General features: G+C 36.5%; 1 protein-coding gene across 1 annotated transcript in view; it reads right to left on the bottom strand.

Moving 5' to 3' along the window:
- Positions 1–1,387: 1,387 nt before the first annotated feature.
- mRRF1 (mitochondrial ribosome recycling factor 1) overlaps positions 1,388–14,858 on the bottom strand; it is a 29,201-nt gene continuing 15,730 nt past the window's right edge. The window contains exons 3-6 of the mRNA XM_071587697.1: positions 11,428–11,638; positions 4,997–5,153; positions 1,685–1,788; positions 1,388–1,571 (exon numbers count right to left, since the gene is read on the bottom strand). Coding sequence (XP_071443798.1) covers positions 1,705–1,788; positions 4,997–5,153; positions 11,428–11,638 — 452 coding nt within the window. The 3' untranslated portion in view covers positions 1,388–1,571; positions 1,685–1,704. The remainder of the gene's footprint in view (positions 1,572–1,684; positions 1,789–4,996; positions 5,154–11,427; positions 11,639–14,858) is intronic.

The following is a 14,858-nucleotide window of genomic DNA, read 5'->3' on the forward strand; positions in this document are numbered from 1 at the left end:
CAAAACCTACCTTAACTGGTATATTAACTACATGTAGTAATAATGATTTCCTGCCAGTAATACCTACCACTCTTTCCCTTAATTAATCATACAGCCTGTCTATTTCTTCCTCTCTATGGTTACTTATTTGTATGTAAATCTGAATAATGACCAGTTTCATTGATTAAGGTTTTCATTCTACTAATAATACTCTGTTACTCACCTGCTCATGGTTTATTCCTGACTTTAGATTCAAGACTACTGCAACTCCACTCAGGCTCTCTTCCTATCCAATGTAAATTAATCTGTAACTATCACTCCACTAATTTATTCAATGGCATAACTTGGTAAAACTCCTTCATGATGTGATGTGTAGAAAAGGCAACACCCTGCTATTCCACAAAGTACAGGGTGCAGCAACATAACTTAATTATAAATGCGGCAATATAAAAAGAAGTTATATTGCCGCATCCTGTATAACTTAAATGTGACCAGTTTCAATACAACGTATCATAATCTGGCAGTTTTACAAAGATTTCACATAGTTATATAGCACTGGATGTAGAGAGTGGAGGGGTGAGGTTGGGCTGTAATTTGAATCTTTGAAAAATTGCCACATGATGATATGCTGTTTCAAAACCATTGCAATAAAGTTATATTTTGTGGAATAGCAGTGTGTTACCTTTACTACATACTCCACTAATTCCCACAATCCTTCCATTTCATCTTGCACAACTCTAAAATAGCTATAGCCCATATTATAACAGGTCTGTTTCTCTTTTATGTCTTCTTCTGTGCTGCTTCTCTCAAATTTTCTTAAACATGATTTGCTAGTGATGGTTCTAAATACTCACCTCATGGGCTCCATATTTTTGGCTACTAAGGTGTTTGTTGTCTGAATAAAATCCAATCAATGAGATTTTTCAATTACTAGTACACTCTGTACCCTAATGCAGACAGTGATAGGAAGTGGACCCTGAATGCAACTGAATGAGTTGCAAATGCCTTAAAGCTTGATTCAGTGTATCTTGAATGAATTTATAACCTCAATTACCCCGATATTAAATATTATGCAAGTATTATGGGGAACTAGTTCAATTGAATTCATTTAATTGAACAAATAAGTGCATTAAGATTCCTAGATCTGTAAATATTATAATTGATAGACTACAAGATTGATTGATAGACGACTCGTATTTCCTGGAGCCTACAACCATTAAATCTGGTAGAGTGGACCACACTGAATGCATACCTTATTTTCTGTACATAAGATCTTTATAATTTACAAATGGAATTTTGGATAAAAATTATCCACTACATTACACCTCTCTGAGGCTACTGTGGATTCAGAATGATATGGAAGTTGGATGATGGAAGAACAGTGGATTAAAAAACACAAATGACATACTTCGGTGTCACTACATGCACAAATTTATTGCAATTTTCTTAGCACTTGAAAATATTCTTTCTTTCTAGAGATCAAACGAGTTCTTATGATACCAAATCAGTCTTGACCATAGAGCTGATTCCTCTTTTTCTCCCTCAATTTAATTTATTTGGCATCTTGCTTTTATTCTCCAATCCCTTTGTAGCTATAAAATAATGATTTAAATTATTATTACAATTTATTAAGATAATAACAAGTATCAATATAAAAATAAACAAGGCAAAGCAATCCAAACTGAAGCTCATAATATTGACATACCTCTTGAGACTTGCACAACATTAGTCTTTTCCAATAAGTTCTTTTTGCTTTGCTTCCATGATACTTTCTGCTTGTGAAACATAATTATTTGTCAAGCTCATAATCTGAAAGATAAATGGTTGATTTAGTACATAGCATATACTTTATCTAGCACATTCAAATAAAAGGTAATGTAGGGTTAAGGGCAAGAGACTGTTTTCTACTTTACTTTAAATTTCCTAGTTAAATGAATACAAACATTAAGGTAGGCAACTAATGTGCAGTAACATGGCTAATTGAAGAACTTTTCTAACATTAATAACACTCTCAATTATTCATTCATGTCCAATGTGAAGAAAAGTTTTATTATAACTACACATAAAAAGAAATTAGGGCCTGTAGAAAATGAACATGGCATTTTAACTAGTTCGAAACATATCAAGAGCTGCTAGGACCAGGTAATCATTCAGATGGTTTGCATGACCTACAATGACTCACAGCTCCAAAACCTCTCTTCTTGCTCCTCTGGTAAGTGGTCTTTTATTGTGGTTGATTAATAATTTTTAGTGTCTTAATTTAGCATAGTTGAAGAATCATTCATGGAAATATTCTTAAAATATGAGAACTCTTCAGAAAAATTGCCAAAATACAGAAGATTGTCTTTCATGACATTGCTACTAACACACTTATTAAATTGAGGTACAATTTTCTGTTTCAATTTCATCAAAGTATTTTTGAAAGTCTGGCAAACCAGTGTGATAATGTGGTTTTTGACACAAGATGTTGCTGGTACTTCATACCATTGTAGCATCATCATTATATTCTAAGCGCATGATCCCTCAAAAGGTTTTTTTATTAGTTGAGACATCCTGCGGTTACAAATGATTTATTGATCATCCCAAAATTATGGATCTTGGGTACTTCAAGCTTACTCTGGATTTACAAGCATTAATTGAAAGAGTGCTGAACTGGCTTAAAAAAAAGGGATTTTTGAGGGGTTTCCCAGTAATAAGTTGAACACTTTCTCGACAAAAATTTCAAAATATCCTCATCCATTCAACCTTTGCAGTGAACATGGTTGTGATTTCCAACTGCAAGGCTTCTCCCAGCATTTCTGCATTTAAATATTAGCAATAGTTTTAATTCGGTACCAATAACTCAACAAGCCACTGATGAGAAAATTAGATAAGTCATTATTGGATATTTAATGGTCTCAGTTTCATCAGCTTTTGCATTTATTATCTTTATTAGACAGTACAAAAAATGTTGATGGAAATGTATGCATGTGCAATCTGAGTTTATTATATTTTCTTTTCTGATGTTTATAGCACATCAGAGAAAAGTCCCTTCATTCTCCTCTGGCACTTTATGATATTTTCATTCATGTATGCATAGTAAATGTATGTATTTTCATGAATCTATACCACCAAAAGGTTAGGAGTCATGAAATCATCACTCACCAGTCACCCTCTTGCAGCCATTTTCAATTTAGACTAAAAAGATATTGTCACCACAACGCCATGGTTTCTCTGGTCCCTTTTCAATTAGTTTCTTCTGGGAAACAATCAAGCCTTATTTGCTTGCAAATATGGTACTTTCTTAAGTTCATATCTATAGGAATCCCAGTCACTATTTCTAGGTTTCCCTGTTTTTCCTGGTGGTTTATATCCTTCCTGATTTTGAGTAAACTGAACATGTCTAGATGACATGATGTATTTCTACTCGAAGACCATTCCTCCAATGATTAATACATTTGATCCTTGTTGAATTTGGGCCACTTAGTTTTCATAAGGAACTTTAAGAAGATCCTGCCCATAGAGTTGATTTCAGTAACCCCATGGCGGAAGTAGTATTTAGGGGAGGCAACTGACAGCTGAGGTCATTTGCACCATTAGGGATGGACAGGAAAAAGGGTAAAGAGAAACCCGGTGTTGGCATTAGCCTACGTTTACAAAAGGAGCCAAGGGGTCTGCAGCTTTACGTCCCATCCAACGGACAGCGTACTCACTCAAAGTACCCTTCACAAAGCACCTCAAGTAGGGATCGAGATACCACTGAAAAAGATTCAACACCACCGGATTTGAATCGGGCCCTCTGAGTAGGAAGCTAGTACAATAGCCACCGCACCATCTCGATCCCCTGCCTGTGGTGGAAATTAGCGTCAATACTATGATGTAGCAAGTCTGTTTTTCTGGTGTTTCATAGGCTGCTGCTTGATGGCTTATTTCTCATACATACAGCTCAATTTACAAGCCCTCTAAAAACAATTACAAATGAAACATCAGGTATTCCAAAAGAAAAACACTGAGGAGCATGTACAATAAAACCCTGTATTTCCACTTTCCTAGTAATCTTGGAAAAAATGTAAATTAGAGAAAAAGAAAAGTTATTTTCTAAAATTTACTCAAGTAAGGATAAAAATAAACAGCCCAGCTAACAGAGCAAAAATAAATAGAGCATAAACTAGAAAATGATTATTCATTTCCTTAATCAGCTCCTCATTAGAAAATGTCTTTTTTACCTCAAGTTTTTATTGGAATGTGGGATAAATTTCATATAGAACGGTAAAAATAGTAAACTAGCTTCACAATGCGTGAGATACTGAAGTGATTCAGTGCAATACTGTACAAGTACATAGTGAGATACAATACTATAAAAACTATGATTATTACTAGTTCAAATTAAAAATTATTTAAAAAATTGGGCATGGAGAACATACGTCAGAAAAGTCTAGAAAAATATTACATATAGAAAAATATTACCTACATAGAAAAATATTACATAAATAGAAAAATATTACATACACTGTCCAGCACCTCAGAATAGAGAAGATGAGTGCTTATTTATATGAAACTATATTTCCCAGGATAAAAAATTTTTCAACTGCAATAAATTGTAACTATATTAATTTGGCATGAGCTGGTTTTTTGGAGGGTATTTATTCAAAGAAATGACTAAATTTTACCGATTCACCAAGCATTTTACGCAATCAATCTCCATGGCATGCTTCCTTGATGTAAAATCTATAATGTGCACTATTTATACATACATATTATTGGTGGTCTAACACTCAAAACTATTCTACACTCATGATGGCCTCCTCATTTGGGTAATTAGGAATGACTGAAAGGGGGAATGCACAGGGAAAACTTCTTTTTGGTTTATATTCATGATTTCAGCTTTTCAAGGAATATAATTCATGAATATAGTTCGGTTAAAATTAACACATATATTTCCATAAGTGTGTATCTTAAAATGTACACATACCACATTAAAATGAATGGAGTAATTACACAAAAAGTGATACGCAATGCAATTCATCCTCCTTCATACCATTTGTTGAGCTGAAAATACATCATCAGAAGAAACATTTTCCTTGTTTTTGACATTCTTCATAAATTTGTTCTGAATATCCTTGATTGAATCTCTGCATTTAATGAAAAGGGCTTTAGCATTCTTTGACAAATTTTCTCTATGCTCCTTAGTAACTCTGAAAAAAATTTGAGAACATCTATGAAATAACTACATCTTACTCATAACCTTTTATATTTTCTCTCAGGGAATAATTGATAGCTAAATAGTCAATAAATAATAATAGAGACAACTCAATAAATAATGGATAAATAATAAAAATAAATAATTAAGGCAACTCTAATTAACTTTATAAAAGATAATTGCTAAATCAGCATTATATACCATAATATGACAGCAAGAGTCTTAAAAGACCTAGCTACAAACTGCACAGGGGCAGACTATTTGGAAACTTAAATTAATGGAATTGCTTCACGTTAATTTGGCACAACAGAGCTTACTGTAGATCAGTCCAGATGATGCTGCATAACAATGAAACCTGCATCGCACACAATTAAAAGCTTGGGGAAAACCAAGTGACTTTTGCTTATTTTGCATGAAGTTTGTGGCTGGTTAAAAGATTCATATTATTTAACTTTGCAAGAAATATTTATCATGCAACTTGAATTTGGCATCAATGTCAACACTTACATTGAGTTTGACTAGTAATGTATTAATAATAGTATTTTTTGATCATTTAGAATATAAAATACAATGGACCTTTAACAGTACTTATCAAAAGGAAAAAGACACTACAGTAATTTTATTGAGGTCTGCAATGCAAAATACATGACCTGAAATGCCAAGCATATGCTTTTAATGAATGTATACATTGCCTAAATTGAAATAGACCAAAAATTAATCTCTTCTCTCTTATTTTTCATTTGCTCAGCACAAGACAGTTTTCTTATATTTTCTCTATTCCCCAAATTCATCCCCATTCCCCAATTCATCTGAGCACTGCTCATTTACTAACTTTTTACTGACAAAACAGATTTTTATCCAACATCAATTTTAGAAATAGAAATACATTGATGATTTAAAAATTCTTCTCAGTAATATTGTGAAAGTTTGGGCATTGTTAACACATTTGATCTTGAGTTAATATTCATAAGATTGAAAGTATACTTTCTTATCAATCGATAAACTAGTTTTCTGACCGATATGTTCAAGTAAATAGCTTTCATGCTCTTGTTTCCCTAATTTTAATTTTCTCACACAATATTTTATCAAATTTAAATTAATTTTCCAAAATTAATTGAAATTACATGATAGAGTTGTGTTAACCAGCCAACATCATACCAAACCATAACTAAAATAATGTTCTAGTTTATCAGTTATGAAAAACATTGGAGTTTTCAGACAAAATATGTACGTACAAGTATATGATTACATGTACTACATACATTACAGCATAGTACATATATTACAGTATTTATTTAAAACATTTGGAAAATGTGCTAGACTCTAGTTTTCCTAAAAATAGCGGTGACAGTTAGAAATTGCATCATTTGGCCCAGTAATATGATAGCTTTGATATTATAGGGATGAGTGTTTGTGTATCTACAAATAATTACACTGCATGCAGAAGACCAAGGAGTAGGGCAGACTGCCAATATTAGGTCAAAATTAACAGAAAAATTGCAAAATACAAATTATAGTCTCTTTTATCCTAATAGAGTTTACCCATATTTATGAGGAGGAGACAAATGACAGATCTACAGAAATCCAATGGTAAATAAAAGTCCAATTTACTCCGTCAAATGCCTTTTAAAAATCTGACAAACCAACACATATATCCTGATTGTATTCTATGTTCCTCTATATCAGTGACTTCATATCTGCAATGGCATCACGCATGCCTCTATCCTTCCTGAATCCAAACTGATCATCCCTTATGTAATCATTTGCCCTGATCTCTATCTCCTTGTTGATGATCCTGAGAACTACTATAGCTGCATGCAAAATGAAAATTATCCTTCTGTAGTCCTCACAAATTCCTGCCTTTCCTTTTTTTTGGAATGGGAACTAACACTGACCTAAAGAAGTCTTACAGCCAAATTCCTCCCTCATAAATTCTACAAATCAGTCAAGAAAAACTCTTCCTTATGCACTTTCCTAAAAATTTAAGTAGTTCCGCAGGAATGTTGTTGCCTCCTATGTCCTTATTTGATTTCAGTTCCCTTAATGCCCTTTCTATCTTGCTATCAATTACGCCTCGGCCTAAGCTATCTTCATCTACATAATATTTTCTCTCTGGGCCTAATCTTGCCGGTCTAATTTCTCCACCATACAGTTACTATAAATAGTATTATTCCTTCCACTTCTCCTCGATTTTTTCTCGTTCAACTAGTAATTCTCCTCCTTATCTTTCATTGTTTGCAATGATTTTCCTTTTTACTTCCTGACAGGGTTGTAACCATCCTGTTTAGCATACCAATTTCACCTTCATCAGAAAAATTTCTATACCCTCTCACGGTGTTTTCCACCACGCTTCTTTTGTTCCATTGTTAGCTACCTCAGTTTGTTATTTAAGTCTTCATCCTTCCTTCTACCTAACTCGGTATTTACAATCTTCCATATCTCTTTCATCTTTCTTTCTAATCATCTCATTCGTGATCCATGGTTTCCTTGTCCATTTCCAATTAACAGTTCCAATAGTTTTTTTGGCATGTTTCGATATTCCTTTTGTGATATATTCCCATTTTTCCTTGACAGTACTCAGCTCATTTCCCACACTCATGATTTTCTCCACAGCCTGCTGACACTCCTTCCTTTTCATTCCAGCTTCTATACAACGATTTCAAAGTGTAAAAACCATTTGCCTTGACAAGGACCCACAATTTCTTGAAATTTGTTAATGCTTCCATGCTCCATTTCCTAAACTGCCTTCTCTACTTTATCTTTCTGAATCGAATGCTACACTTCATAATTACTAAATTGTGATCTTAGTCTGCATCTTTTCCTGGGAAACTGTTTGAAGTGATCACGCTGCTCCTAAAGCTTCACCTAACCATAATATAGTCTAACTGATACCTTTCCTAGTCACCTGTCATTTTCCATGAATATGTATGCCTATTGTGGTGTCCAAACCAAATGTAGATGATGATTGATCCCTGCCTCCTGTAGAACTCAATTGCTTTCTACCCGCGATCATTCCTCGTACCTTAACAGTAATCCCCCACCTCATTACCATCTCTTCATTTGCATACCATCACATTCCAATACCCTGTCACTATCAAATGCTTCCCTGGAGGAACACATGTGATTAGGTCCTGTAACTGATCATATAGCCTATCTACTTCTTCCTTCCTATGAATGCTTGGTGGCATGTATACCTGAACAATAACCAAGTTTGCTGGTTCTGCTTTTACTTCTATGAGTAAAATTCTATCTGTTGCATGCTCTACGAGGGGGACGTAAATATAACAGGAATGTTAGTATAGATTCTTTAGTTCTCAATATATTTACATTGAATTTTGTTCACCTTCAAAGTATTCCCCATCGACCACAATGCACTTCTCCAAACGATGCTTCCATTGTTCAAAATATTTCAGAAATTCATTTATCAGGATGTTCTTTAGGCCTTCTAGCAATTTTTGTTATGCCTCCTCCACAGTATCAAAACACTTTCCTTTCATGTCCCTTTTGAGTCTGAGGAACAAAAAGAAGTCACAGGGAGCTAAATCCGGTGACTAGGGGGGGCACAATTGATGTCATGCCATTTTTTGTCAAAAACTGCATCACGGGGAGGGCAGTATGAGCTGGCGCGTTGTCATGATGGAAAAACCAGTCGCCTTTGTGTCAAAGATCTGCTCCAGAATCCTCTGAATTGAACTCCATGACACTCCAGACATCTCACAGAGTTTATCAATGGTTCTGCAATGATCTTCATGAATGAGGGGATTGATATTGACAACGTTTCTGTCAGTTCTTGATGTTGAAGGGTGACCTGAACAGGGTTGGTCTTCAATTGACATTTCACCATTTTTAAAACGTGTAAATCACTTGTAGACTCTGGTTTTGCTTAGGGCAGCTTCCTCATAAGCAGTCTTGAGCATTAGAATAGTTCCGCAGCCGATTTCCCCAAGAGGAAACAAAATTTCACTGAAGCGCATTGTTCTTGATAATCTGTCATCATGTTTTTTGCTGAAATGAAAAAAGTTGTTTCACTGAAACAGCTCTCATGGACGGACTGATTCAGTCACAGCAACGGCGCTGTGCATACAGATGCAGGTGGCGTGAGCCTGACATACGATCGGCTGAACAAAGGCTTTCCCCACTCTCGCTCCTCACCACAGCCCAATTCCCATTACTTTTGGGTCCCCACTCGTAAGTCAACTACTCTTTAAAGTTGGCTTTAACCTCGTGGACAGTGGCGCCTCGCACACGACTACGAATGCATGTGACATTGTATGTACGGTATTTCGTCATAACATCTAGTTCCTTTAAAAGCCCCAAAATTTCAGAGTTTAAGAGGACGCCTCGGTAGCTTAAGTGGCTAAAGCACTCGACCGGATATTGAGGGATCTGGGTTCGAGTCCCAGTCAAGGCGAATGATTTTTACGCTCTGAAATTGTTGCATTGAAATGCACATTAGCGGATGACTCCGTTAAAAGTTACTGTTGCGGCATCTCCCGCAGTTTCTTTGGAATTTGTCAAAGGGAAAACACCATAAGTGTTTAAAGTTGGCTTTAACCTCGTGGACAGTGGCGCCTCGCGCACGACTACGAATGCATGTGACATTGTATGTACAGTATTTCGTCATAACATCTAGTTCCTTTAAAAGCCCCAAAATTTCAGAGTTTAAGAGGACGCCTCGGTAGCTTAAGTGGCTAAAGCACTCGACCGGATATTGAGGGATCTGGGTTCGAGTCCCAGTCAAGGCGAATGATTTTTACGCTCTGAAATTGTTGCATTGAAATGCACATTAGCGGATGACTCCGTTAAAAGTTACTGTTGCGGCATCTCCCGCAGTTTCTTTGGAATAAGTCAACTACTCTTCTTTCTACCTATTTATTCACTGTTATTACCACCCCTTACATGCTTTCATCCCCTCCACTGTATACACTACTAATTAAACTGTCCAATAATCCCCACTATCCATCCATCTCACTTCCCACAGCCCTAAAACACAAATTTCCTCTTTTCATCTCCTACTTCATATTCTATAATTTTCCTGCCCCTAACATTGTCCTAAAATCCCAAGTTCCTATTCCAACTAATTCAGCCCTTTTCAGTATTTTCTGAGCTGCTGTTGTCGGTTTTGCCCCGCAAGGATTTCATGGAATGGGTGACCGCAGAAGCCTTTCCTCCCCCACTGCTGGGAATGACATGTGGCCAATTGCTGTACAATGGCTGTACACCATAGTTGCCAGAACTCATTTTCATTATAGTGTCCATCCATCCCCCATCACTACCAAATGTTTCCCTGCAGGAACACATGGGATTATGTCTTCTAACTAATCATATATATCCTATCGACTTCTTCCTCCTTATGATTGTTTGGTGGCATGTATACCTGAACAATGACCAAGTTTGTCGATTTTGCTTTTATCTCTACTAGTAATATTCTATCTGTTGCTTGTTCTATGTTGACTACGCTTCTTCCTACCTCTTTATTCAATATTATGGCAACCCCTTGTTGGCTCTCGTCCCCGCCACTGTATGTATATTATTCTATAAATATCACTCCAGTAATTCCAGCTATCCTTCCATCTCACCTCCCATAAACCTAAAATATCTATATTTCTTCTTCCCATGCCTTGCTTAACATTCTCAAATTTCCCTATCCTCATCATTGTTCTAACATTCCACGTTCCTATTCTAAGTAATTTGGTCTTCTTCTCCTGCGTCTTATGTCCTGCTGCTGCTGTTTTACCCTTGCAAGGGTTTCGTGAGATGACGACCGCTGAAGCCTTGCTTCTCCCGCCGCCGGACATGACACACGGCTGATTGGGCTGAGTCCCACAGTTGCCAGGACTCATACTCTGCAAAGTGTCTGTCATTATATTCTTGGGAATGATAATTGAGGTGGCTTTCCTGTTGCCTTCTTCATTAGTGTTTTTTACGTGAAACCATCACTCAATGGATGCCCAACTGGGGTCAGATGTCTTGGCAGCCACCTTACTGAGGAACATACACTGACTGGACTACCTTGCATCTGGTTCCTAACCTTTGAACTATCTGGCATGGGTGACCCTACCAGGAGCGATTATTATAACTCCTGCCAGCACAGCTCCAGGGGTCATCGGAATGCACAAAGCCCTTCCACCACGTCAAGGTTGTAGTCCTTGGAGTGTGCAACACTATATAATAACTTATTTCAGTTCTGCATTTATTACCGTGAAAAAAAGGCAATAATAAATCGACTAACAATTAACTTAAATTTTAGAGCTACAAAAAATACTCACTTTGGAACAGGGATGTAAATGGTGGTTCCATCCTGTTGTGGATTTAGGTTCATACCAGATTTTGCAATGGCTTCTAGTACACTTGGAATTGCCTGGGGAAAATCTGACATATTGACCACAATAGTTTTAGGGTTCTTCCGAATTATTTGAGCCAAGTCCTGCAGGGTATATTCTGTTCCTTCGAATTTCACCTTTAAAGTTTCAAAGGAACCTGAAAACAAGATAATAATTATTACAATTTGAATGCTGATAAGATGTATTCTGATTGCATTGCAAATCAGAAGAAAATTACAATGTGACCCAGGTATTTTCAATCCATTATACGAGGGTAATACCATAAGTACCCGACCCAACAAAGAAAACATGAAAATTTTGGAAAAAATATATTTATTTTTCAACATAATCTCCTTTCAGCTCTATTCAATTTTCCCAGCAATGCCCAATAAGTTCGATACCCTTTTAATAATAAGAACTGTCTTGCTCCTCATGATAGCCATTAACTGCAGACATCACTTCCTCACGGCTGGAAAATCTTTGACTACCAAACCATTTTTTTAAGTTTGCGAACAGAAAATAATCTGAGGGTGCTAAATATAACAAATAGGGTGCATCAGGCAGCAATTCAAACTTCAGTTAATGAATTGTAATGCAACACCGGATTTGTGAGCTGGTGAATTGTCTTGATGAAACAACACTTTCTTCTTAGCCAAATGCAACCGCTTTTGCTTGATTTCTTTGCTCAAACGTTGCATTAAGTTCTCGCCATTGATAGTTTTTCCTTATACAAGATAGTCAATGAAAATTATCCCACGTGCATCCCAAAAAACCGACGCCTGCAGATGACACGGTCTTAGCCTTCTCTGGAGCCAGTTCTCCCTTTTGAATCCATTGTTTTGATTGTTCTTTTGTCTTGGGCGTGAAGTATTGGACCCATGTTTCATCCATGGTTATGAAACGGCCCAAAAATTCTGCTTTAATAATGTGAAACTTTGCTAAACACTCAATTGAAACATCTTCACGACACTGATTTTGCTTGAGTGTGAGTAAACGCGGCATCCATCTTGCATACAGCTTTCTCATGTTCAAATTTTCCGTTAATAAGCACTTTATGAACTTCATGAATGCATTTTATACACTTTATGAAATGCCTTCCATGTTGTTAGCTCGTGCACTTTCAGTCAATGATCATACAGTATTATCACTTTGTGGATTTTCTTCACCGCTTCTACAGTCGTCACCTCATTTGGTCGACCAATGCGATGCTTGTCTTGATCGCTCGTACAGCCTCGTTTAAACTCTGTTACCCAATATTTTACTGTTGTAAATGAAGGAGAGGACTCATCCAGAGTAGAATCCAGTTCAGCTTTTATATTGGTTGGGCTGAGGCATTTCAAATAAAAGTATTGTATCACATAATGATGATCAATTTTCTCAATTTTCACAAATTCACTGAAAACGTTCACTATTGATGGTTGCCAAACAAATACTAAACCATGTAGCATCTTCAAACTTGAAAGACATGCTTTATAGATTGCATACTTTCTAATTTAGTGGCATTTTTCAAACAACTAGCACCATCTCTAGGTCAGGCAAGGTACTTCTGTGCCTTCCCATGACATGGACAAGGAGCCTATTGATTAATCCTTTGGCTGCACCTCTGGAGACCTATCCTCACATGTGGCCAAAAAGGAGGGCATCGTGCCTCCATAACCTGTATTATATCTAACTTATCTATCTGTATCTTTATTATATCTAACCTATCTAACTGTAGGAAGCAATAAAAATAATCCAAATTCATAGACGTGAGAAAATTTGTCCACAGCTCATCATAGAGAAGGCAAAAAGCTTCATTCATAACAGCAAAACCGTTAAAGATAAGATGATGGAAGAAAAACCAGAGAAAAAAATGAAAAATATTCAAGTGCAGAATTAGGCAGAAGAATCAAAAGAGCTGAAATATTAACACAGGTGGGAAACAAAATGGGTGAAAGAAGCATGGTGAAAGAATCAGTGCAAGGATAGAGAAAGTTTACAGAGGAATGACGTATTTGATTTTCCTTACAGGATAGTGGAAAAAAGGGTAGAAGTAAGAAGGGAAACTTTATGCAAAATATCAGAGATGCACCAGGAAAACTATTAACTGAAGCTGGACAGATTCAACATAGATGGAAAGAATAAAAGAGAAATTATAAGGTAAACATATTAAGCTAGGAAGCTTAGACATAGGTATGGACAGCTTAGAACCAGGTAAACAAGATTGTAAGATAAAAAGGGCAATACAAGAATGCAAATCAAAACACGGCATAGGGATAGATTACTACTTAAAGAGTTATGGAGAATGTGGGGGAGTTTTTATGAATTAATTTGAAGAATTTATGAGGGATCAATTTGGGTGGAAGATTTAATGAGAATAGCATTAGTTCTAAGGGAAAGACAGGCATAATTGAGGACTGTAAAATAATACATTTGATTTTACAAGCAGCTAGATTGGTACTTAAAATTATCAGTAAGGTGATAGATAAGAGGGCAAATAAAATACTAAGGGACTAATAATAATACTATGATCAGTGGGCCCAGAAGGGCGAGAGGTACAGATGATGCCAAAGCAGTATTGAAATCACTAGTACAAAGCAATACAATCAGGATGAACGAGGTCTGTTCACAAAGTATCGTGACTTTTGTGCTTTTTCAAAAATTATTTATTTATTCATGAATATCTATTTCGTGCCCATCACAGTAATCCCCATTAGATATTATACACTTGTGCCAACAGTTTTCCAATCCTCGAAGCACTTCAAAAACTCATTTTTTATGATCTTATTCACCTACTCCTTCGATGCAGACAATCTCGTCAATCGCAGCGTAGTGGCGCCCTTTCATGGGCCTCTTCAGTTCAGGAACAAGAAAAAGTCACTGGGGGCCACATCTGAGAAATATGGTGGCTCTGGCATAATTAGTGTGTTGTTTTTCGCCAAAAATTTGCCCACAAGTAATGATGGGTGAGCAGGGGCGTTGTCATGGAGCTAAGGCCAATTTTTGTCCTTCCACAAATCTGGGCGTTTGTGGCGGATTGCTTCGTGCAAATTGTGCATAACTTACAGGTAATATTCCTTATTTACTGTTCTACCCTGTGGCAAGAATTCATGATGCACCATGCCCCTAAAATTGAAGAAAACTGTAAGCAAAACTTTCACATTCGACCAAACTAGGCGTACTTTTTTTGGTCTTGGCTCTTGCTGCAGCTTCCTTTGCGATGATTGACCTTTGGTTTCCCTGTCATAACCATAAACCCATGATTCGTCACCAATTACAACCCTCTGGAGCAAATTTGGGTTGTCGCGGACAGTCATTAGCAATGTTAATGCATTGCTGTTTATGGTCGAAATTGAGCAATTTTGGTATGAATTTTGCAGTGACCCATGTCATGCCCA

Source organism: Hetaerina americana, unplaced genomic scaffold (assembly GCF_022747635.1).
Source record: "Hetaerina americana unplaced genomic scaffold, ioHetAmer1.1.p SCAF_3, whole genome shotgun sequence".
In the NCBI taxonomy this organism is placed as follows: Eukaryota; Metazoa; Arthropoda; class Insecta; order Odonata; family Calopterygidae; genus Hetaerina; species Hetaerina americana.